The sequence below is a fragment of the Paralichthys olivaceus genome, chromosome 5 (genome assembly GCF_024713975.1).
Source record: "Paralichthys olivaceus isolate ysfri-2021 chromosome 5, ASM2471397v2, whole genome shotgun sequence".
NCBI lineage: Eukaryota > Metazoa > Chordata > Actinopteri > Pleuronectiformes > Paralichthyidae > Paralichthys > Paralichthys olivaceus.
In genome coordinates this window covers 15,867,040-15,893,051 of record NC_091097.1, presented here as the reverse complement: position 1 = coordinate 15,893,051, position 26,012 = coordinate 15,867,040, and the positions used below count along the sequence as shown (strand labels likewise).

The 26,012-nt window shown below is 43.1% G+C and overlaps 1 protein-coding gene and 1 non-coding gene across 9 annotated transcripts in view; both read left to right on the top strand.

Moving 5' to 3' along the window:
* The window catches only part of cacna1ia (calcium voltage-gated channel subunit alpha1 Ia), a 132,870-nt gene extending 109,427 nt beyond the window's left edge, over positions 1–23,443 (top strand). For 4 of the 8 annotated variants that reach the window (XM_069525087.1, XM_069525082.1, XM_069525083.1 and 1 more), the window contains 10 exons: positions 908–1,041; positions 1,486–1,556; positions 4,716–4,794; positions 6,073–6,194; positions 8,033–8,479; positions 12,459–12,608; positions 16,383–16,520; positions 18,793–18,988; positions 19,056–19,291; positions 19,534–23,443. In XM_069525087.1, the coding sequence (XP_069381188.1) occupies positions 908–1,041; positions 1,486–1,556; positions 4,716–4,794; positions 6,073–6,194; positions 8,033–8,479; positions 12,459–12,608; positions 16,383–16,520; positions 18,793–18,988; positions 19,056–19,291; positions 19,534–20,265 (2,305 nt within the window). In that variant the 3' untranslated portion in view covers positions 20,266–23,443. The remainder of the gene's footprint in view (positions 1–907; positions 1,042–1,485; positions 1,557–4,715; positions 4,795–6,072; positions 6,195–8,032; positions 8,480–12,458; positions 12,609–16,382; positions 16,521–18,792; positions 18,989–19,055; positions 19,292–19,533) is intronic. The other 4 variants (XM_069525086.1, XM_069525090.1, XM_069525089.1 and 1 more) reach the window with 4 other exon arrangements.
* A 944-nt stretch (positions 23,444–24,387) lies between these two features.
* On the top strand, positions 24,388–24,460 carry trnak-cuu (transfer RNA lysine (anticodon CUU)). Its single transcript has one exon. It is a non-coding gene; the product is annotated as a tRNA-Lys (tRNA).
* Positions 24,461–26,012: the final 1,552 nt, after the last annotated feature.

Genomic DNA, 26,012 nt, shown 5'->3' with positions numbered 1-26,012 from the left:
CAGAGCAGAATTCCTGGATCTTGTTGACAGTATTCATGCATGTTTGGGGAACTGTTATGTGTGTGTGTGTGTGTGTGTTTGCAATTTGGTGCAGATCCAAATAAAAATCTGGATCTTGTGAATTGAAATGTGGTTTCATAAGGGGACTGTTTGGCCCAGAGGTATTCTAGTTGTTTATTAGTTCTCTGCATGTGAGACAACTGAACTTTCCATTTCTCCAACTGACTGTGAACTGCGTTGTACTTTGCATGACCTCTGCAGGACACACACCTCAGCACATCCTTTCACTCAGAGCCCAGACTAATTGATTTGACACTCACCTGAATGTGCACGGTGATGAGACGTCTTTTTCTTTCAGGGATAGGCAGTGACTAATTAAAGGGAGATACGGATTTAGGAGCTTATATTACATTGATGGTAGTTTAATGTCATTGACCTATTTTAGCTCGTGAAGAGAAATAGGGAGAGAGGTGATAAGGTGGGAGAGGGAGAGACACAGAGCATAATATATGGGAAGGGAAGCTGGACTGATCAAAGACAAAGACAGACTAGGGCAAAGAGTGATGAAATGAGAAAGAGATGGACGGATATAGAGAGAATTTATCTCACAGTTATCGGCCGGCACTTTGTCTCTTTTTATGTAGTGTCAGCAACAGCCGCGAGCAGTCACTGTGCATAGTGTGATTTATAATCCAGGGTGATTCTCAGGCCAGCTCTGCAACTGGGTTATCAGAGTAGCAGGTAGCACACAAACACACGTGTGCCACCTGCAGAACTGCATTTTCTGTAGTAAGTGCCAACAAGGGTACAGCTCCGGCTTTTTAAGTGTGACTTCATCTTTTCATTTTGTGTGTGTGTGTGTGTGTGTGTGTGTGTGTGTGTGTGTGTGTGTGTGTGTGTGTGCCAGGTGGAACCAGTTGGACCTGGCCATTGTGCTTCTGTCTGTGATGGGCATCATTCTGGAGGAGATTGAGATCAGCTCCGCTCTGCCCATCAACCCCACCATCATCCGAATCATGAGAGTACTGAGGATAGCACGAGGTAAGTTAACTCCACTCATGAGAAACACTCACTTACAATTTCCACTGAACTTACCTAGACGTCCTTTTTAGTGACATATAGAATACTCATTTGATCTTATGAGTGAAATGAAACTGAAACAACTTTTACATGTCTGTTAGCTGTAGCATAGCTCATGTCTTATGTGCGGTATTTGTTTGTATGCATGTGTGTGTGTGTGTGTGTGTGTGTGTGTGTTACACGGGTGTAAAGAACTGACCTTTCCACAGTTTAATGTTTCTCATTTAGTCTGTAATTGAACCTGAGGGATTTCTCCCCTAAATCCCCACTCTTAAAATATCTCTCTCTCTCTGTTTCTCTCTCTCTCTTGCTCAAACACACACACACACACACACACACACACACACATACACACACACACACATACACACACACACACACACACACACACACACACACACACAGTGCTGAAGCTGCTGAAGATGGCGACAGGAATGAGAGCCCTGTTGGATACGGTAGTCCAAGCCCTGCCTCAGGTACACACACACATGCACAGCCACTCACACAATGTCCACCTGGGAGTCGTCCAATCTCTGTCAATATCCAGGGTGGTGCCAGCGCCCGTTTCTCTCTCTGTCGGCCCTTAGGCAGCTCTAATAAATGACTCATTCATACCACAAACTGTTGACTGACACACACGTTAGAGTATATGTTATAACATATATATTTATATGTTAGAATATATACAAACAATCTCTAAAACCTGTGGAATAGCTTTGAAGACATTTGTAAGATTAATATGAGATTAATACAGAATTTTAACTTTTATTTTGTGGTATTTAAATCTTAATTTGTGGCATTCTCAACTTGTGATGCTTCTCCAGCTTTTTACTTCAGCCTCTTTCAATTCTTACTGCCGATGATTGGTTTGCATCTTATGGTGTGGCCTCTATATTTCTGCTCTAAGTGGATTTTAAAATGTTCACCGCTGCCCTGTGGTGTCACTGACTGTTGTTTTGGGGTTTTTCTTCAAAGCTCTAGCAAGGGTTCTATCATTAAACTGCTGTTGTTGTCCTCGGCCGACCTGTTCGATGTCAGACCCTCAGTGCACGAGTAGTTTCTTTATTTTTCAGGACATTCCAAATTATTGTCTGGCTACGTCTAATGTTTGTGAAATTGCTCTGATCGATTTTGTTTCTGGTTTCTCAAAATGGCTTTTCTCCTAGAAACTCTCTGGTCATCATGTTAGTTTATCTCTTTTAACAACAAGTTAGACAAGACATGTAGACAGAGCTGTTTTAACAATCCACCTGAAAGGCAAAACCTTTCAGACACATTTGAAAAAAGAAATCTAGAGTTAAATACCACAAAGTAAAAGACTAAAGTCAAAGTAAACCTTGTAAACTTGTGTGATAGTCATCTTTTAAACTTCAACTCAGATGTCTCAAAATACAACAGACATTTTGACATAGAAAGCAAAGACGTGGGAGTATGACAATGAGTCTGCATGTTCAATACCTTTACCCTCTAACTTGAGCAGCAAAATGCAATCCAGACATCGTTCATTTTATCATTTACACCTTTGCTTCTCTGACTGTGACATGTCAGCTTGTGTCTGCCCCTCTCAGTTCCTATAGTGAATCTTAAGTTTTCACTTTCAGGACCATGGAGAGCACTCAGACGCACAGTGTGCTACAAACAGAAGTTACTTCTCAAACCTTCTCTGTGTAATATTATTATATATTATGTGTATCTATAAACTCTGGCAAATCATTTCACCTGTGAAAACCAAAAGCGATAGTTTAAAAGTTATGGGAATGTGCATATTCACTGTTTTGGCGAAACAACATTGATGCTAATCCCACATCTGTATTTATGTATCTCGAGTCAGCAGCTGGTTAGCTTAGCTTAAGAAACACAGACAGGGAGAGAAGTATGACGCATAACAAAGGTCTCTATATTGAGCGGGTGGTTATTGTGGTTGTGTGGTTTTGTTTAAATCTCTACAAAACCTACTGTGTATAAAAACTAAGATGAACCAACTGGCTCTGTACATAACGTAAAGAGTGGGATATCAGCCTTTACATCTAATTCTCTGCAAGAAAAGGAGTGTGTTTCCCAAAATGCTCAAAATATCCCTTTAATGAAAGCAATCTCCTAGACATGCAAGTGCAAGGACAAAAACACAGCTTTATTTATGGACACACACACACACACACACACACACACACTGTCCAACCCATTGACCAACCAAAATAAGACAAAGCAAACAGAGTGAAACAGGTGGTGTGGAGAAAGGAGGGCAGGCAGAGGTGAGGGAAAACAGATTCCTTGTCTTTTCTTTTCTATTGATCCCCCTCTCATTAACACTGAGCCCTTTGCTCTATCCCAGGGGCAGCATGCGAGGTAATTAAAACTCAGGCCAATTAAACAGTTTCAGGAGGTCTCTGACAGTGTATATGTGTGTGTGTGTGCATATTCAGCTACGGAACGTATGAGAGCGTGCAACTATTGCACCTGCCGAGATATTTAATCTGAGGCGATATTACTCTTCATTTCAGTGTGAAAATGAAGTGGCAAACTGCCAACCTTTCCATTACATTCCATTGAATATTGAGGAACAGGTGGAGGAACAAAGAAGCAAGGGATATATAAATAATGACTTCCTAACACACAGGGGTAGATGTCTGCTAGAATAATCATTTATGATATCAAACGTGATGTGAATACTAAACAAGTTCCACAAGGGGTTTATGTATTTAATAAGCCATGACAAACGTAATGAGCAATCCACATACTTGCACTAAATAAGCTTAATAGGTCAGAGGGAAATTAATTCTTTTAATGGGAGCAAGACACAAGCAAAAATATCTGCAACATTTTTTCTCTTACTAAATCTGGATTACAGTTGTAGCTTCTATTTACCTGCAGCTAGACATCTTAAGAACCTTTCAAACTTTATTGTACAAAACCTCTTTAAACAAGTTCTGTAACTGGTATAAAGTTAATTCATTTTTCTTCAATTAAACTTCAATTAAAGGTTTTCCCTGAAAAACAGATGAAGTAATCTAAACTTCTGTTCAGAACACATGGAGTGTATTTATAGTAACTACTTGTGCATCAGTGCATTTCCTCATTCCCAGTGGAGCAGTGTTGTTAGCAGAGTATTAAAAACGGTAAATAGGAGACTGGGCTCTGTATCCCTGTAATGGGATTAGAATTTCCTGTGTGTTTATTGCGCAATATCATCATCAACATTAGGTTGTGGTAACAGTGTCCTGTTTTGTGGTGGAATCGAGCCAAACTTGAAAATTCCCCACAGCACTGGGGGTTCAGTTGTATCAAGGTCTCAGCGGATGTTTGCAGAACCAAGCAGCCGCGCAATGTAAATAAGTGGTTTTCCTGTGTGACCAGCTTGTGCACATTCTTTACTTGCATTATGTTTCTTGCTGATGTGTTCAATGTCATTGTCTAACAGACGAGAATCGAATCCAATGTGTTGTGCGTCGGATGTTGACTTTATAATGGAACCTGTGCATGAAACCTCGTCACGGTGGCGTATAGAGAGCGCTTTAATGTCTCTGATGCTTGAACGCTGTCAGATGGTTTATGACATATGCTTGGTAAGAGGTTTTTCTGTTTGTGTGTGTGTGTGTGTGGGTGTGTGTCTCCATTTGTGTGTGTGTGTTCTGCAGGTGGGTAACCTGGGCCTGCTCTTCATGCTGCTGTTTTTCATCTACGCCGCCTTAGGAGTAGAGCTTTTTGGAGAACTTGGTAAGTTGGACGCTACAATGGAACTATCTCACATAAAAGAAAATGTAAATGATGTTAATCAAGTTATATAAGATATGTGTGATGGTGTTTTTACATATATCATCCCACAAAAAAAAAAATCTTGCTTGAGGCTTTCAAAGGGGAATTGTTCTTAAAAGAATTTCTTCAAAGATTTTTAGTTTCGGACAGTTTCTCTGTTGACACGTGACAGGTTAGGCTTTGATCTCAATGCTAATCTGAAAACCTTTAAGAAGACGTGTATTATCCCGTTTCTGGCACGGAACTAAATATGCACCATATGTGTGATAATGTACATAATCTCATTCCCTATTTGGATTAATCCCTCCATCACATATATATAGTAATGTGATGACAGGATTATACCAACTGTAGTCCAAGAGCCTAATGTCAACGCATCATCACTGTGTAAAGCAATGGAAAGTCAACCTGCTGACAGGTGACATATGAAAAACCAAAGTGTCTTAGGAAGTAATGTGACACCAGAACAGAGACAGTCTTCTGAAAGATTTTCTCTTATTTAATGAGGAAATGAGGTTGAGACTGTGTCCGACACGTCAGTTCAAAAACTGTTCTTGTGCCACAAAGTTTTGGTCCAGATGGTTTGCAGCCTCCTGCCAGAGGGAAGTGATTCTAGATCAATTTTCACCCTCGTCAAACCATCCAGGTATGAGTAGGGAAATAAAATTGTGGCTTTAAGTATTTGTAAACTCATTTTAGTACACTACTGCAGATAAAAGTACACATACTTTTATTATCTTTACCATAAAACTCTCCTTATTTTCCCTCCATCCTGTCTTCTGTGTTTAATCAGTTCTCTCTCCTGTAGTCAGACAGCCATTAGGGAATCGACCCACTCCGCAGTATTCTGAAACATAAGTACTGTCCTAAAATACCCACATAGAAGTTGGAAGATGCGTCTTCCAAGCCGTCACGTTTCCCTTGTTTGCTGCAGCTGTAGCTCTGCTTCCTATTGGAGCCTTGAACGGATTAGTGGCAAATACAAGTGTCGCTTTTCTTGAGGCAGTTTCAAAGATTATCTTGGGATGTAAGCTCAAAGACAAATAGTGTTTTGTCACAATGCTTCTTATTTGATAACTGTGTCTACATGGAGTTGGCTTGTTTGGACAATCATCCAGGCAGCTTAGCGACACAAATGGTTGAAGCTTCTGCAACCTTTAGATTTCTCTCCTTCTTTTCTTTTCTGTGACCCAACAACTTCTCCTCTCCCTCCACCCATCCCCTTACTGTCATCCTCAGTTTGCAATGCAGACTACCCATGTGAGGGTATGAGTCGTCATGCTACTTTTGAGAACTTTGGCATGGCCTTCCTTACCTTGTTTCAAGTCTCCACGGGCGACAACTGGAATGGCATAATGAAGGTACACAGCTACATTCAACTGGATGTTCATCTGCTGGGATATAATGTGAATTGAATGTGTGAATCACAGAGTGAATGTAAAGATAGACAGCATGACTGCTCCCCAAAAGTGGAACCAAAGCATCTTGATCAGCACCTGGTGGCTGGCTGCTGTAAAGGTCTTAAATTCCACCTCCTCCATGTCCCAAAATGTCAAAGAGCACATGATTTTTTTTACTCAAAGATGGTTTCTGTGATTGTAGCTAGTTCATATCACACAGAGAATTGATCAAATGTTAATTTTCTCTTTGTCTGGCTTTATTTATTTATTTATTTGATGCTATAAAAAAGGGTGTGACATGTCATGATTGACAACTGGGTTACGTCGTTACCATGGCTACATCCCAGATTGCTACTGTAGGTTCCAAATGCACAAGATAGCTGCTTTTTTTTTTCAGAATGTTTTGGCTTCATTACTGAATAGTGAGAGGGAGTGGAGATACGTCGTCCATCTTTATTTATACCGGCTATGTATTATTGAATGTAGTCAGGTAAAGCTCAGATGTTTTCTAAAACACATGGTGCTAATCTGATGTTTAGAGTGAGACAATTCCTTGTACAGTTTGTGTTAGAAAATAAATGAAAACATGTACCGAATAGATTTTCAAGAGAGACGAGATAAACTCTTCCTTTATTCCTCCCATGCATCCCATCTCTCGCTCTAGTGGTAGTCGCTGATGATAAGGAAATGTGCTTGCTCAGCACTGGGAGTGCAGATTTCCGTACTGATGGGGAAAAGGGACTGCCTGTGCCTCAATGCACGCTCACACACAAAGCCCCAATTCCCCCTGAACACACATCTACTACACACCGACAGCTATGACCACTTCTCCGCACACCTAGGCTGTGCGTGGGAATGGGGATTACGCCGGAGCATGTCTGGCGTGCACCATTAAACACACACTGGATATACAGGCAGCCCGGATGGTAGTGGGCCATGAAGTGAGCCAGCGGGCGGCAGATGCTACCTCTCAGAGTAAATCGCTGTCATTTTAGCCATTAAATTACTGCCTGGGCTGTTAGAGGGAGAGATCTGCTTTGGATGGTAAGAAGCGGGTAAGGCAGAGCGATAATTAGTCGTGCAGTGACGATAGAGTCGAGAGGAAATAATGAGGCAGAGGACGATGGGTAATAGGGCAGTGGGGAGAAAAGCAAACAGCATCGAGTTGTATTAAGAGACAGATGAAGGGAAGGAAGAGGACTTAAAGTTGAGAACAGTCATTTTGCTTTATCCTCTCTAATAGGAAAGCACAGCAAAAATGTAGTATGCAGCACAAGAGGGGGGGAGGGGGGGGGATAAAATGGAGATTCGGATGAGGAGAGAACAAAACTATGTAAATAAATACGGTGGAAAGGGAGTGAGGGCAGAAAAGGGAGATGTTGTGTGAAGGTGCACAGTGTGTAAATGTCATGCCAAATTAGGTATAAAAGACCAGCTCCAGCTCAGAGGGCTGAAATTGTTATGTGTGGTCACTGCCTGGGTGAGATATGTGTACTTCCTCCAGAAAACACTTGTCACTTTGGTTCTGCTCCGACTGAACTCTGCTGTGAACAAGTTAACCAGAGTGGAAACGCACCAGAAAAATGTTCAAGGAGGAAAGAAAAAAAAAAGCCCCTGTTACTTTGCAAAGAAGCAAAACAATGAATGTATGATGATGAGACAAGTTTTTACCACCATCAAATAATGTCAAATTCAAATTAATTGTTTAAATTATATAATAATTTTATTGTTGCGGTATTCCTGTATTTTTTCAACCCTCTCCTCTTCTCTTTCCTCACAATCTGCCTCTGTGACACCAGGACACATTGCGGGAGTGCCCGCCCGACCATGGCACCGACATGGACTATGCCTGCAATCCGAGCCTTCAGTTTATCTCGCCCATGTACTTTGTCTCCTTCGTGCTCACCGCCCAGTTCGTGCTCATCAACGTGGTGGTGGCTGTGCTGATGAAGCACCTGGACGACTCCAACAAGGAGGCCCAAGAGGAGGCGGAGATGGATGCAGAAATTGAGCTGGAGTTGGCCCAGGGCACCCTCTGTTGCATGGGCGCCCCCAGTTGCGGGGGTGGGGGGGCAGAGAAAGGATTGGTCACCGCAGGATCAGGGCCTGGAGGCACGGCAGGAGGACGGGAGAGAGGAGACGCCCGAGGAGAAGCAGGGAGGAAGATGAGGCACGCAGCAGCCACTGCACACCAAGGACTGTACAACTCCCGCAGCTCCAGTCGGACCCTGTACTCACCAGCACAAGTAAGTATGTGCCTGTGTGTGTGTGTGTGTGTGTGTGTGTGTGTGTGTGGATGTGATGCAGGTGAGAGAGAGGCCTATTCTATATGATTTGGTGTTTATGTGTGTGGAGGGTGTGAGCACTGTGTCTCAAACCAGATTAGTGGGCTCAGGTTCAGGTCGATCAAGATTTTTTCTTTTTTTTCTGCCACATTTAAGAACTATTTCTAATTCTTTTTTTATCATAACCTAACTGCGTCTTAGCTATAATGCTCTGTTGTGCTCCTTTAAATTCATTGGAACTGTTGCCTAAAGCAGTGAAGTGTAAGCATGTGAACAACAATGATATCTGCAGCGGCCAGCAGTGTCTGGGACGTGCCAGCCAGGGATTCAAAATAGTTTGGGCCAAAAGAGTCTGTGATGCTTCTAAAGGTTTGCTGCATTTGGTTCGAATCTGCGATTGAGTTTCTGTATTTTTTTCTACAAGTGAGTGAAAGAGAACTTGTCCAGGTCTCAGTATCAGAGCCCATCAGTTATTATCTGACACTGTATCCAGTTTATTTTACAACACGTATCAAACATTTAACCACACAAAACAAAAACACTGATACTTTTTATAGCTGTTTTATGTGCAGGTGACATTTTGGCTAATATTATCAACAGCTATGAATCTATATAAACAAAAAAACTGAAAGGTGATGCATTTTGGTCAAACTTTGATTTACCTGCAGCCAACCAAAGCCTGCTTAAACCCTATTGGTCAAACTATAAACAGACTTTCAGCCCTAAAATCATGTCCCTCGCCTACAGACTCTGCATATTCACGTGTAGAATCCAGACTATCAACCCTCTCCTTGTCCACTCCGACACTTCTCTAAACTATAGTAGGAAACGAAGGATGGCTTGGTGGAGGATTCATAATCTAGTGATGCAGCTCCCAAACATTTCTTGCTTCTCTTCACACAATTTCAATGCATTAGTTCAAGCAGAGAAAGATTGCATGTTTGTCTTACACGCTGGGAGAAAACAAAGGAGGTAAACAATATGGCAGTGATTTCTGTACAGGGTTTGAATGAGGCCGACATGGGAGAGATAAGTAACCTTCTTTTTATTTTTTGATAAATTGACTGACAGCTGCAGTACGTGATCAGTAGACTTAGTCATTTCACCAATCGCTTTATAAAGTGCATTTGTGCTTTTGTTCATTTTCTTTTACAGTTTTTTTGAGAACTGAGGGAGGGCGAGGAAGGTGAAACATTCACACAAAGAAGAGGGGACAAAAAGAAAAGGCAGATAAAAGGAAAACAAATGCAATAACACAGGACTGGAAACATTTTCAAAAATGAGACAAAACTACCAAAGTAATATAACACAGATTAAAGTCATGCCTCGATCATACATTTTGATTTTACCTTCTGAGAGCATGTTTTTTTTCTTTCTTTACTGTAGTCATAGCAACCCATGATGTCAGCAAGGAGAGTCAGGCAACTTTAAAAGAGACAAATTATGCTTTTTCAGTGTGTAGTATAGGTTGTTGTGTTTTTGTGTGAATGTAAAAGCATGGTTGAAAAGCCCAAAATCCGGAAACATCTCGTCAGTAGTTAAAACTACGAGTACTTCACAATTGCACAATGCACATGTAGCAGCTAGTCTGTTCCTCCCCGAAGACGAATTTAAGCTTCTTGTGTTTGCCGGGAGCTAGAATTGACATAATTTTCTGTGGTGTCATCATTAATGTCATTAACAAGGGAAGATTGAGATTCCCACGGCTCCTGGAGGGAGATTGCAGAGACTGTTAATAAAGATAAGGCTGCATGAAAACTAAAAACATCCACGACCAAGGCAAAGAAGTGCGTACAGGCCTTACAAGGAAACGAGCCGGTGCCAAAACCGATCCGTTTGTGGTTTCTCGTCTTTTCCCAGCGTTGTGGTTGTATTGTCTCAGTGGCGGAACCTAATGTTAAGGAGAAGACAGCACAAAGTCTCCGCACCTCAAGCAGGAGTACGAAGGGTAGAGGCGTCGATGTTACAGTTTGCAAGACGATGACCAATCCGTCAATCATAACCACAGCTTAGCAAAGCCCGGTTTCACCTTTTGTAGAGCTAAACGTGGCTTCGTGGAGCCATTTTTCGCTCGGCGTTGGCTGACGAAAGAAGTCGGTGCAGACCAGAGAGAACACGCTGGCAGCAGCAATCCCTCCCACACCCCCACCACTCACTCTATCTTCTATCTATCTCGAGATCCCTCTCTCTTTTCCCTTTCTACCATAAAAAAAGAGTGATGCAATAAAGTATTTGTACAACACAGGTCCAGGTGTGTGTATGGTTGTGTATGTGTGTGTGGTTGAACGAGGCTTGTTCAACTTTTTTATTATCTCAAATGTTATAATCATGATGGATTTAAAAGTAATGTGTTGATGTGTTCAGACAGAGACTGTGTTTCAAAAGATTGCAGCTACAACTCGACTATCGTCTAATGAGGTATATTATACAATTAACAATTCCAAGTTTGAGTGTATAGTGAAAGACTGGTAAAGAATTGCACAGGGATCAGAGGAGACACTGTAGAAAGTCGAGACACAGAGGGAGAGAGAGTAAAGGGATAAGAGAGGAGAGATAATAACTGAGCCAGTGACAGTCAGATAGAGGCAGTAATTAATTTCAGAGCTCTCCTCTCTCTCAAAAACTTCCATTCCCTGTTGACTGGCCCTATTGTTGTCCACTAATACAGTTATTAATGGAGGGCAGCACATAGGCCAACACAGTCAATCATATACTATATGATTGACTGTGTTGGCTCTCAAGCTCTCCACCTACACACAATAAACTCTCTTGGGACTGGGCAGCCGTGAGGGTGTGAGAGAAAGTAGAGAAGACGTGTCGTTCTCATACTTGCAGGTATAAAAAGAAGCTGCAGTGTCAGTTTTGTCACTGAGCCAAAATGTGGGACTGTTTCATAAACCAGCATGATGCAGGTTTATTTAGTATTATTTATAACGCTGGGGGTACAGTACAGTAACCTGCTTCTTGAATTCGTAGCCCCCTCATTTTCAAAGTATGAGCTTTGAGTGATGGTAATAGAACAGTGTGAGTCAGAAATGTGCGTTTGCATAACTGATGTTAGTCCTATAAGCAATGTTGTGGAAATGTGCGATGGAAATAGGCTTGTGTGGGGATTGAGGAGGAGTGACCCTGTTTCACAGTGTCTTCTGGGCTCTATCTGCTGATGTAATACAGTTATTTTGGCTGTTATGAATGTGCTGCAGGCACAGTGCATACAATTCACGGTGAAGTCTAGCGCCCTGCCAAGAAATCACTTTTAAGAAAATAAGTTTCCTTTTCCTGTCATGAGTTTCCTCTTTTACTGCTGGATTGGTTTTGCCTAGAAACCAATCGGAAATTCAAGCAAGGGGGGGGTCATTTAAGTCACAGAAAAGCCCTGAGTGATTCAGTCTAAATTGCTTTAATCCTAATAATACCCAGAGCACAAAGCAAACGCTTAAGTCTTAAATTGTTTCAACAAGGTATTGAACAGCCTAATTGAGGTGATATATCAAATGCAATTGCAGCACTCTCACTGCTCAGGGGCTTCAACAGAAACATTCTGTGTCACTTGTTAATGAAGGTTTGGAGTCATAATATTGAGAAACAGTGTTTTTTTGCCCTGAAGGCCAAAAAGTTATGAGAGGGGAATTTGCTCTGGTTGAGATTCATCAAAGAAAGTGTGTGACTCTATTTGAAATCTACATATGTGTGAGTGAATGTGCACATTTGACATTTGTGAGTGAGAACATAAGAAAGTGTAAAAACATACCAGCGTGTGCACTTGAACATTTTTATAACCCTTACAATGGTGTATGCATTTCCCTGCGTGTTCTTTGTCCTCGCATGTCCGCATGTGCACATGTTTGTGCCTGCGTGCAATACTGGTCTGCCGGCCTGCGTCTCGTGTGTGTGTCTCTGTGTGTGTGTGTCTGTGTGTGCGCATGTGTATGTGTTCCAGGAGAGCCAGTGGCTGGACAGTGTCTCTCTCCTGATCAAGGATACGTTAGAGGGGGAGATGCTGATGATCGACAACCTCTCTGGCTCTGTCTTCCACCACTACTCCTCCCCTGCACCCATCTGCAAAAACTGCAAGAGCCACCCGCAAGAGGTACCACCCCCGACCACCATGAGCACACACATACACACACATACACACGCATGACAATGGACATTGTTAGTGACAGGCTGCACCGAATAAGGTCCATATTTATCAAACATGTCAGGATCACTTCTATGAATCAGGCAGGTTCTTTTCACTAGAGTCAAAGCTATTCCTCAAAGGAGCTAATTATGAAGACACCTCTTCAGAGTAACTGTCATTTCTATGGCCCCTTTAGCAAAACCTAATTTACCAACATCTAATAACTTTAGTGCGAACATAATACTTTACCTTGAGGAGAGTCGGAAGAGAATCTGCAGCCGCCCTTACTCGCTGCTGCTGTGGTTTTCTGGGTGGATGGCTGCGTTCAGTGAGTGATGGAGCGCACAACATTTTGCCAACCACATAACAGCCAAGCTGAATCTAAATACCTCTAGTGTATTTTAAAATGCTATGGTTTACTCATTGTGGTCATTTAAGTCGAAAAGTTGTAAATTAAAAAAATATCTACCCTTCCTCAGCATACATATGTGTACATGTCCAAAAATATCTAACAGTACACACCAGTATGTGTGTGACATGGAAAAAAATATTTGGGTCTAATTCAATGGTATTAGAAAACCCAATATTAGAGAGATACACAAACACACGCACCTTTGTGCATAGACACAAATGACAACGAGGATGAACAACCTTGGTGTTGTTAGCCAGATTGCATGCATGCATGTGGATTTGAAATAGGAACACACTTTAATAGACACTCAAACACACACACACACAAAATGGGCTTCATTCATCACCTAGAGTCTAATGAAAAATGTTTCATGCTTTGTGAAGCATGTCAACTACTAAATGTGCCATTATGTTACAGTATAATGGAGATTTTTAATTAAACACAATATCAACACACGATATCAACTTTCCATATGCATAGAAATGTTGATTAATGAGGCCCTCTGCATGGCTACACACTCTTTAACGTAACCATTCCGGATATGCATGCATCATGCTTGTATCTCTACACAGACACTCACTGCATAAAACACACACTCACAAATCTACTGTCATGTGCCAGTGTTGTCGATCACAATGACAAAGTGCGGCGGGTCAGCACAGAAGAGGCAATAACTGGGCTCTACACCTCCTCACCTGTCAGTCTGGCTTTCTGCCTGTCTGCAGCTGCTGTCAAACCATCAATCTTTCCTCTCTCTTTTACTTGCTTCTTCTTTCCGTCTGTCCCCGTGCTCCGACGGCTTTCACTGGATCCATCTCTGATGCACTGTATCTGATCCACTGATGTTCCCCTTCAATTTCCCATATTCTGCCACCATCAAACTTACATTGTTGCTGTTTGTTTGTGCGGGAGATAGCTTGTGTGGGGGTGTGCAACTTTCAGACAGATGAGACTTTGACTGGTGGGAACTTTGTGCAGAATTGTTGTGTTTTGGGTGCAGTGTGTGAGAGACAGTAGAAATATTCAAAACATTCAACAAGTAGCTGCCTAACAAGGACTTGGGATCTCAGTCTGTCGTGAACAATTCAGTGGAGCAGTGACGGCCTGTGCCAGTCATGTATTTGCTATAAATCCTCAAGTATTCATGAACATAATATCTACATGACAGGGTTTTAGGAAGGGCACCGTCTTTCAGAGTTTCAGAAGGTAAAGTATAGATCTTTAAAAAACCTGAATATGAATGTACCAAACTCTAGCAAAGCACAGTCAGCATAGTGAGAATTGTTTCAAAATGTTTCTTAAAACAACAGTAACTGACTTCAGACCAGGTTTTTATGGTCAAAAAGTGCAATTACTTTCTACTGCGTCAAGATAACAACGAGCCAACAATGCATCTTACACAACTCATTTCATTTTGGGAGCTAGTCGTAAGATAAGCCCCAATGTTTAATACTCTAGCAAAAACAATTTCGGTTCCTGCCTTTATGAAAAAAACATTAAAATACTTCAAATCAAATCACTTGAAGGATTTACTGTGAGTGATTGAAACACTTTTGTCTCCTACTGATGAATGAAAAGCGGCACTCAGTTTGCAGAGAGAACAAGAGGTGTGAAATTATCCTCTGACTGCCTGGACGCTTGATGTCTTGTCTCGCTCTTGCTTTGTATGTAGCATAAATTATATTGCTCACGCTCACTGTGTCCAGACGAGTATGATTCATGTGATGTGGCCATGAGATATAATTCTTGCTTATTTCCTTGCTCAGCTACACTATGTGCTCCTCTCGTTGCCTCCCAGGGATGCTCAATTACAACGACTTCTCTAACCGCAGTGGGCACTTTCACTGGCGTCTTTCTTTCGGTGAGGTAGTTGCCTCGGAAGCAAAAGTGTAGAAACTCTTCCTCTGCCTATTCGGCCTTTTTCATTGTTTCCATTGTCGGTCGATAAATGAACCAACCAATGAATCGCAGGGACCTTTTTTTGAGGATATTTGCAGCCCACCCCTGAGACACTGACAAGGCAGCTTCTATAGTGCTGTCACAAACTGTAGCAGTGTTACTGTGCGTTGATGTATGGAGGTAAAAGAGAAAAATTGATGCTTTAAATCATAGATTTGCTCGGCTTCTGCTTCTGCTTTGCTTCCTCTTATTGCCTCAATCCACCTCTATTTCTTTTTCTCTCTTCCTCTCTCTCTCTCCCCCTCCTTGGGGTCCCGGGCAGTGGTCATTTACTGCTGCATATCAGCCATGAATCTCTCTGTATGAACCTATTTGTCTCTCTCATCTACAGGCACGTGTTAATATATCTCTACGAGGGCTCACTCCATTGAATATCACTTTAAGTGATCTGGCCATTTATTGCTGTGACTCTTTAAAGAAACGCTGCTTGAGCGGATCGTACCACCCACAGACCTCTGAAATTCCCCCTCCACTTCGCCGTTAGCTGTATCTTTTTTAAATTGTGCTTAAAAAAGTGCTGCATGCGGAGAAGGGGGGTGGGGAGAGGTTTGAGCTTACACAGGGCTCATGCAGTGGTAGCTCAATAGCCCATATGGGCAGGGGTACCTGCAGCCCTGATGAAACAAATGTAGCCGGAGCCAATGTTTTAACCAATGTGAGAGGGAGGTAGTGAAGTGTTGTCACTTCCCAATTATTCTGTGTTGTCTCATTAGGATTTGCTGTGCTGGTGCGAGTGTGACAGACATATCATTATCAGACCTACAGCAACAACCTTTCATCTCTGGCTGCAGAATGAGGAGGTTTCTGGTGCCACCACAGCAACATGCCGTACAAATACAGATTCTCCAGATGCATGCACATACACAAAAGCATTCACACAGGCCGTACCTGCTGTATATGCACCGCTTGGATATCTGCAGTTTGCCTTTCATTCAGCCGACCTCTTTGCATATTTCTGTGGCACTGGGAAACATTTGTCCAGTTGATGCAGACGAAATAATTTTAATACTTCGTGAAATCTCTCACCCTGCTCTCTTTACCGACAGGTGCCTCGGCATTATGGCCACATTGAATTGGCAACATCTGGTGAAGCATATCGAGGCTTGGTGGAGGTTTTACCCATCTCTCTGTGATGCAGCTCTAAATAAATAATGCAAGATGTGCTCAGAACTGATCATTCATAAACGTCACATTTATGTATATGTACAAATATGAGCAATACTGAAGTCATCGTTGTTATTAACCATAGAAAATATCACAAATCATTAGATTGAGTAATAATGAGACAGCACCACAGGAAGTGTTCAACTGCCGCTGTTCCCATTAACTGTGTTTCTAAGATGTGAATAACTGAGGTCACTTCCTTGCAGCAGATCAGGATGGCAGAGATTGAGCAGGCGTCACTGAAATCAGAGCAGCTGTCGGACAAGTCTTCGTCCCCTGCTCTGCCAGACGACCTTAGCCTGGACGAGCACACTTCCTACCAGCTGCTGGCGCGAGGGGGCAAGGTGGGTGTGCAGCCTGAAGTGTATAGTGTGAGGGGTGGAAGAGAGATTCATTGACTGATAAAAATGGAGGTCAGGAAAAAGCATGTGCACCGAAAAATGGAGCCGTAGAAATGGAGATGAATGATAAATTGAGTTATTTGATTAATTCAAAGCTGTTTTGATTAGAACAGTTGTGAAATGATGAAAACAGAATTAAAATATTATTTATCATCTCAGAAAAGTAGCCTCAAGGGTTGAAGGAACTCAAAAAATGGAGGTGATGAAAATGCATGTCCATTGAAAAATATGTGATGAATTGTTATTTGATTTGACTGAAATTTTATTTCAAACTGTAGTGCTTTGATAAATAACTGGGCTGCGTCTTTTCATTAATCATTCACATCTGACATTTAACATCTACATCCAATTTTTGTTACTTCAGGCCTGAGGTCGTTCAACTCAAGAAACATGAACCACAAGTCTCAGGGTTGTTGATTTACTGTTTAATTCAGCTATAAATCAAATTAATTTATAATTCACTGCTACATTTTTCAACTCACACCTATTTGCTCCATTTCTTTTAGTTAACATGAATTTTCATCACTTCTATGTTTATCACTCAGTTTTTGTTACTTCCACCCCGATATAGCAGGACTCATGCACATGACTAATTATTGCACACGTATTGTACGTGTAAAAGTAGAAAAGGTTGGACGTGAGCCTTGATCAGTGGTAATAATGTACAAGTTACAAAGATATTGTTTTTACTTGCACTTTACTCCCCACTGTGCACAGAGAACTTTTACAGAAACAGTGTGTGCCTGTGTATTTGTGAGAGTAAACGCACGTGCTTCAATGCCAGGACAACTTTGTTTACACCTGCCTGTCATCCTCTCACAGCGTTTCGAGCTGGATCAGATCCTTCCTCATGCCACTGCAACATTTTGTGTGGATACAGAAAGAAAACCCACTGACCACTACAGTAGCAATTGCACTCAGTGGTTAGATTCTAGCATGCACTCCTCTTTGCGCTTCACGTGCACAGTTCACTGGCACTTGCTGTCCCCGCTGCCCCCCAAGAGAGTAACCAACAAACAATGCCAGAGGCTCACTGACGATTTTCTTTTCTACCCATTGCAGGAAGCTCAAAACAAATGACCATCATAAAATCATTTTTCCTGGCTGTGCTGTAAGCCCTCTTGTGAATTACAGTTATAAACCTTGGGTTCCACAGGCGGCTTTATCTCTTTCCCTCTGTGTATCACAGGCAACTATCTTGTCTTTGAAGAATCCACAGTCTCTATCCACCACGGACCTCATGAATAAATCTTTCCACCAGGCTCTCCCTGTGTGGCCCTCGTGCCTCCCTCTCCTGCACCTGCTCTCCCCCTCTTCGACTTTATCTTTCATTCTTCTCCTCTCTCACTGTTACCCCCTCTGGTAATTGCACAACTTCTCTGCACCTCCCCCCAGGCCCTCTGTATCTCCATCCCTTATCATCCGTCCTTCCTAGATATCTCTCCTCTGTAACGGGGGTAATGCTCCTTGGTGCTGGATAGCCAGATAAGCCTGCAGTCACCGAGCACGGCTGAGAACCTGCTCATTAGTGTATGGGAAAAAAAGAGGGATAGAGAAAGAGGGAAAGACAGAAGGTGAGAAGGGATTTGAGGTTAAGGATTGTAAGAGTTGTTTGGTGAGTGAGGGTGGCGTATGGGGGTGGGTGGTTGTATGGGGCTCGGCCTGAATGACTGAATGAGGTACACTAATGAAGGAATAAAAAAGTGTACCCACACATACACACACTCGATGATTGTGCAGTTAGTTAACAGGAACAAGGTAAGAGCTCACAAAGTTTTTACTCCAGCCTTAATCTGCCATCTGCCTCCTGCTTCCAGCAGCCATCACACACACCAACACATTCATAACCAAGCATTTAACTGTACAGTATATAACATTAACATAACAATTACAGGCTCTTTTTCTCATGATCAGCTCTCCCCCTTAAACTCTCACTGAAATGGAAACCCCGAGGGATGATGTGAATTAGAGGCCATGTTTGATTTCTGCACGCCTGAGGGTCTGATTTATTTTTCTATCAGGCTTTTTCTTAACCACGAATTGCCACTTTAGAATATTTGCTGCAGGCTTCCATAAACCTCCTGTCACCTGCCCGGGGTTCACTTTTTTATTTTTTTACCAACCTCGTGTAATATATTTAATTTTTTAAATGTGGGGAAAATCACAGATACATCCATCCTGGATAAGATAATTTCTCTGTTCTGTTCTCTTCCAGGGAAGGTGCAGCAGTGACTCCTGCAGCTCTGAGGAGGCCGGAGGTGGAGGCCACCATACTCGAACTGTGGTGCAGAGTCAGGTGCAGGGCCTGGGTCAGCCCTGCAGGGCCCTCTGCACTGGTGCTGAGACGGAAACTGTGCTACAGGAGATGGAGATGCAAACACACCAACCACACAACACTCACTGCAGCCCTGGTTAGTATCTAGAAAAGTTGATTTCTCTCTATTACCAGAAATGAAAAGTATGTACTCCCTCCCTAAGGTGGCGTTTCAAGGAGCAGCAACAAGGAACGAAACAAAGAAGGAGCAGGAGGAGACAGAAGCATTTCTCCCCTTTTCCATCTGCCTGCAGAGTTCTTCCACCCTGCAGGTGTTATCATCCCAGCGCCTCCCCGCAGTAGGAGCCTAAGGTTGACAAGGAGCCATAAGCTGACTTCCCCAGCCTCCTGGGCTTCACTCCGCTCCCCGGGAGCCCATAGAGAGATGCTCTGTACACAGGTAGGGGGGAGGGGAGAGGAAAAACACAATCTACACTGGAAAAATGGTAATGAGGTTTCATTGAGGTTTGAGTTTGGAAGATATTTATTTTTGTACTCATGTGGATGAGAAATGGCCGGAAATTTGGTCTCAAACAACAGATGATAATACGTTAAATAAAACAGGTTGAACTGAAGTTAAACAAGTTGGATTAATGTGCTTCTCTTTCTTTTCTCACCCCCCTTTCTCCCTTGTCTCTTCAGTTCCCGTCCCACAGTGACTCGTCCCTTGCTACAGGCAGCTCTGAAGGTAGCCTCCAGACCACCCTGGAAGAAGGACTGAGCTTCAGCATCTCTCCACCACAAAACTTGGAGCTGCCACTGCCAACAGCTCCCTTACCACTTGTGTGCCCTCTCCCATTGCCTGAAGATAGGACTATCCTGTCCTCCCCAGTCCAGACACTGAGACCAAGGTCCAGTCCGTCGTCAGCTTTAACCCTTCAGGCCACCAGGGGCCACCAGCGGAGCCAGAGCAGCGGGCGAGGTAGCACCAGCCCGTGCTACACCCGTGATGACTCCATTGACCCTTCAGATGAAGACCTAGGTATAGGCATTGGATCATCAATTGGTGGTTGTGGCTCCAGCCAAGCGGGCAACAGTGAACACTTGTCAGAGACGCTGAGCAGCTTATCGCTGACATCACTGCTGTCCCCCAGCTCCCTGGTGTACCCGGGAGGAGCAGTAAAGAAGTGCAACAGCACAGGCAGCCTGGACCAAGGGGGGATGTTGCTGTCATCCCGGGGCAAGGATGGCCGCAGGGAGATTCTGGGCCTGGAGCTTATGGACCCCCAGGGCTTCTTGGCCAATCCCTGGACAGGGGCATTAGTTGATAAAAGAAGAGGAGATGGAAGCGTGGAAATAGGAGTTGGAGAAGAAGGATTCAAAGGGAAGAGCTCGAGCCAAACAGCAGTAGGGCCTTGTCGAAAAAACAGATGAAACCTGCTGGTAGCTCCTCCTTTGTCTCTCCATTCCTTGGATCTAAACCCATTGCAGTCCCTCTCACTCTCTCTGCTCCCATCAGTGAGAGAGAGGCTCGATGACACATGATGTCCTGTGTTCCCTAAACCAAACCCTCATCCTGCCATTCAGTACCTTTCTATACATTTGTGACAAGCCCATGTCCCATTTTGACCTACCTAGGGGAGCGGCCCTGGTTGCGGTCTGCTGATGAGAAAGTGGCCTGCAGAGTTGCAGACCAATCGCTGAAGATCGGTCCTGATATCGTCTTAGCAGCTGTACCTTTGGAGGAGGCTCTGAAAGGTTCTGCCTCACATTGGAAGATGCAAGAAAGAGTCTTGTTGCTCCACTGTAGTTACCTCTCCTCCATGTTTGCTCGCTTCACTGAGGTTTAAAATGCAAAAACAGAAGCACCCAAACTGAAACAGCTATCTACGCCAACAGAGACTGCTTTGATTCCTTTATGTCTCAGAGGCAGTGCAGCAAGTAAGTGGGCGGAGGCTCAGAGATGGAGGAATATATCAAGGTGGAAATAGGCCTGGGAACGGAGAAGGCAGGTCATTTGTTTGGCTGGGAAAGCAGAAAGCGGATCTAATGTCCATCTGCTCTGGCAGACGGAAACAACAGGTCCTACTCACTCCGGCACAGGACCTTCTGCTGGGTTCAGATATGTGAGGTGGAGGAGAGTTCAAGAGTGTGTGCTCACAGTGTGTGCTTATGTGTGAGAGCACTGCCTCAGGTATCCAAGGCATGACTTAAATCCTTATCATCACCTCACCATACCTCGGTATTTTTTGAAACAGGAGATAGATATTGAATGATCCAAGCTTTGTGCCTCTGTCAACTTGGTCTTGAGTGGCAGTGGAAAATGAAAAGAAATGATTGCATGGACTGGTTTGTGAAATTGGTTATTTTTCTTTCCATCGCTCAAAAAAGACGTGGATAGATGGAGCATCAGAGGAAACAAAAACGGATGCTGTGAGGCACCAATACATGGTTAATAAAGTGAGACTTTGAGCACACTCCCATTTGACAGCACTTCCTATCAACAAGCTTAAGGATTTGAGATGAACAGACGACACCACAAGAGTCGCAAGGGACCTTGACTGCATGATGGACTTGCATTTAACCAAGAGTTTTATCTATATACAGAAGTGTATCAAGATGTCAATGTTGGGTGATAACCATGTGATTTCTATTCCACTATTTTTGTAGAAAAAGAGAATAGGCACGTGCAAGTGTTGCCGTTACTTTGTCCCAATTTAATTTAACCCATCTGGTCTTTGACTTGTTTTCTAGGACTTTTTGTCTGCCAGTGGCTTCCAGTTTTATACCATTTTTTAAAGGTTTGGACAGTGTATAAACAACGAAGCAAAAAATTTCAAACGAACTTTGTGCGCTGAAGTGATTGTTCCCTCCAGCACATTTCTCTTTGGGAACATTAGTTCCTTGTAGATTTTTTTTTCCAGATGTTGGGAGTCCCAGAGGACATCCGGAGATGGGGACAGCCATATTCACTTAGCACATGAGGATCACTCTAGCTCACAGACATTGCTGGCTGCACACAGGGAACTTTGTTTGCTTTTTAGCCTCTGCTAAAATCCACGAATAGCGAAAACCATCTCTATCAAAGCTTTAATTTGAGTGTTACACCACAACATATCGATTATGGACACATTTGTGTTCCTTGAGCATGGTTCTGGGATTGCAATACAGATTTTTTTCCTAATGCACTCATCTTCTCTTTTCCATCTCCTTTCACACACAGTATGTTGTAGCAGCACACATCATAGTTTGATATCAAACAAAGAAGAAAAACTTTTGCATCTTTAAGTGCAAACTTATTTTGGCTTCGGCCACTTGACTAATCTCTCCATCCAAAAAGGAGATGCTCATGTTCAAGCCTGATTTCTAGAGGTAGACTGTTGTACCCGTCGTATTTTTGAGCATTACCTTACGTGTTCTTTATTTCTCTATAAGAATGAGGTGATGTGAGAAAATCCAAGGGTTTGACCTTTTTTTAATCATGCAAAATCACTTTAATGACTATGTTTTATCACAAGACGTTGGGTTAGTGAGTGGGTTAAGACAGCTATGTGTGCGTGTGTGTGTTTTTGACTTCAGGTGAAGCGAACGCCTTTCCTTGAAGTGTCCTGTTGCGTGTCGGTAAGGATACCTGAGATTAAAAGGATGAAGAGGGAAAACACAAAGCAACCAAGGGCTGTTTTAGCTTCAAAGATGTGTCCTCCGATCTTTCTGAGACAAATCCTTGTGTCAATGAATATAGCATCAAAGGCAAAAGCTTGACTATACAGCAATAAATGTTCTATGTGTATGCCCTGAGTAAATGATGTCAATGTGATTTCTATCTCCTCGGAATACAACAGTATTCATTACTGTCTGTTTTTGCTTCTACACGTCTCAACTCACAACCAATGAGAAAGCACTTGTGCCCTCTCGGAGACCAATCATTAGAGAGATGGGTTGCAATTGGACGGCATGAACAAATTAGGTTATTGAACTCAGGTCGGGGGGTAAAAACCACTATTAAAGTTTTTAAGACAGTTGTAAAGGTGTGCTCAGACGGAATGCAAAGCAAATGTTCACCTCGCTTCATTCGCACAAATTTGACCGCTGGGATGTTCTTGTGCTCCGGTCTCGAACGCTAGAGACAGCCAGTGCACCAGATGTTAGCTGAGACTAGCTAACAACGCACCAACTGGGTGTATGAGCAGAGCGTGCCTTTGTACAGTTATTGTGCTGTAGCTCTGACAGAACTGACCAGGAGCTCAAGCTGTTTTCCATCGTTTGACTTCTTCCACCACCCCCCCAACCGCCTTGTCTCTGTATGTTTGTGAAGTTGAGTTCAGCAGCTGGGGATAAGAACTCATTATGTCAAGTATTTTCAACATGTGCAGACGCATTTTTGCTTCAAGTCACGCTGCCTTGAGCAAACCTGTGTGCACCTCCACGTCGAATTTGTATGCAATGTGTATGCTGCCTCCAAAATTTGCTTTGTGTTCAGTCTGGACAGACCTTAAGAGTGTACAATTCACATTTGTACATATCTTTGTATTCTGATCTGCATGTATGCATTGCTGCCAGTGACCATGATTATATCATTAGTATGCATTTCATAAAATTGTACAAAGTTAAAGGGAATGATTCAGTGTTTTTTGACTGATGGTTTGAAACCACTAAAAAAATTATCAGTTCAAGCCCGAAAAAAGACAAAGACGTTTTTCTTCCAGCACATCCTTCACGTTAGTTGAGGCTGCGGTTCAGTTCTATATTTGAATAAGTATCAGGAGTCAGGAGAGTTTAAAACAGGGAACAAGAAAGCCAGAGACACAACAGGGACACAAAAGCAGAAAGTGCACACAGTTGACGAGGACAGCTGGACAGAGTGAAGCCAACATTGTGAGAGGCTGCAGCGGTGAGATGCTGCAGGAGCGGGAGACTTCTTTAGACAGCTTGTCATCGGGCAGCCTTGCCCAGCAGAGCCATCAGTGCGAGAGAGCACATTAGGCATGCATGCTGAACTCTGAGGTGTTGTTTACCTCACACTCCCCAAACCAGCAGAGCCCTCCACCTCATCTAACCTCTCAAAAACCAGCTCTCCCTGCAGGCTGCCATCCCTCAAATGTCACTGCGGGGGTGTGGGGGCTGGTGTGGTGTGTGTGTGCACTAAGAGTGCATATGTGAGTGTGCTTGTGCGAGGGTTGATGCAGACGTGTGTGTGAGTGGATATAAGTGTTCTGTTGTCTGAAATTGTTGGGCTCCACCTCTGCTTTGCCTTCCATCACATCAGGGTCTTGCAACATAAACTCCAAACATCAATGTCCAATAAGCCTCTGGGGCCTTGTATGATGATTTGAGTGATTAGCCCCCATAGCAATGCACAAAGTGCAATCAGACTCCAAAGCCTCCTGGGTAACAAGTTCAGTCTTTCATCTGGAAATCTGCTTGTTTTGTCTTGGCTATAACCTTAATGGAGTATAACACAGGATAACAAAGGTTGCAGGTCTTTAAGACGCAGGTTTAGTTTAATTTAAGTGGGTTATGCTTCAGATGTCACATCAAGAAATATGTAGTGCTTAAGCCCGGCTAGCTCAGTCGGTAGAGCATGAGACTCTTAATCTCAGGGTCGTGGGTTCGAGCCCCACGTTGGGCGGTGAAGCTTTTAAATTCAAGATTTAGGCAAAATAATAGATCAACAGAGTGTTTTCATCCAAATATAATCCACGTGTGAGTCTATGAAATCTAAAATTACTCGGCAATAATCTCCTGCTGCTCCCACTACTCCTCAATTGACCTGTCCCCTGAGTTTACATCTGAGCCTATGAATCCTAAAGGTACAAACCAATCACATGCCAACAAGCCTCTGTATCTGTCACCTGTAACTTCCAGTAGCAGCAGAGAATTGAATTTGGCATTATGCCTCATGGGGCAGCTTCATGTCGCACAAATGTCAGGTCTGGAAAATCAAGCTAAATGTAGAGTTTTGTCAAAGAGTCTGAAAAAAAATTATATTTTCAAACTGAAAACAGATGCATCTCATTACTTGTACTGTTTGTCTCTGGGCCCAAAAGGGAGGAACTGAGAACTTTTAACAACTTGTTTTCATACTGTGGATGTGTTTTTCATTTCCTGAGGGAGCTGTGAAGCTTTGTAGTCAGAAAGTGAGAAAATCATGAGTTGTTTTATGCGCCTGGTCACCTAATGAGTGTCTTTGATGTGTGGAGAGGTGGCCTGGGTGCCGCTATGAGCAGGGAGCATGAGCCATGATCCTGTGATACCAGTTTATCATTTGGATGCAACCCGCTCTTAGGAAACAAATTAGCTGTGTCCAAATTCATGGAGGCTGCAGTCAACGCGGCCCACGAAGTAGGCGGCTTGAGTTTTAACGCTCTTGTTTACCATGAACTGTTCGGTTGAGTTGAAGCCTGATAACTACATTCGTACAAAGTGTAAGCCTGTGATGTTTAGGTCTTGTTGCTTGCCGCCACCATTACTTCTTTGAAAAACATCACTGAAGAACATGAATCATGGATTAGGTTGATCCAGAGAAGGATCCACCCGTTGGAGCCTTGGTTGCCCGGGGATGAAAGAACGCATTTGCCGAAGGAGCCCTTAAAATAGAACGCAATCTGTCTTTAACTGCAGCCTCTTTAGGAGGCGGCCTCTGAATTGAGACACATCTATCGAAAGGTCAGGCAACTTGGACAGACTGACAGACTCATGAGTTGTTTTCCGATGCAGTTTTGTTGGGTTTAAATAGTAAGAATGAGTATGTTAGCTTATCTTCTGTCACTCTATCTTATTTATTTCAGTCCATGAAACACCTGAGTCTTTCCTGACACACACATTCTGTACATCACATACAGTGTGGACACTAGCTCCTGTCAGCTGTCAGGGCTAAATGTCCAGGGAGTGTCCAGGCCCATCCACTGTATCACAGGCTCCAGGGACAGAGAGATAAAAGCAGGCTATGAATGTGGCACAACAAAAGGATAAATGAAATGCTGCTGAAATGAGCCGACTATATATTATTAGGGAAAATGTCTGTCAATCTCCACATCAAATGAATTTTAAACGGGTTCCATGGACTATTTTCCTGATTTAAGTGTCTATTTGTTGTTTGCTCCCCCTCTCACTCTCTCCCCTACTTCTCACTCACATAGAGACCCCATGGTTTCTGTCCCTTTCTTCCTTCTCTGACTTCA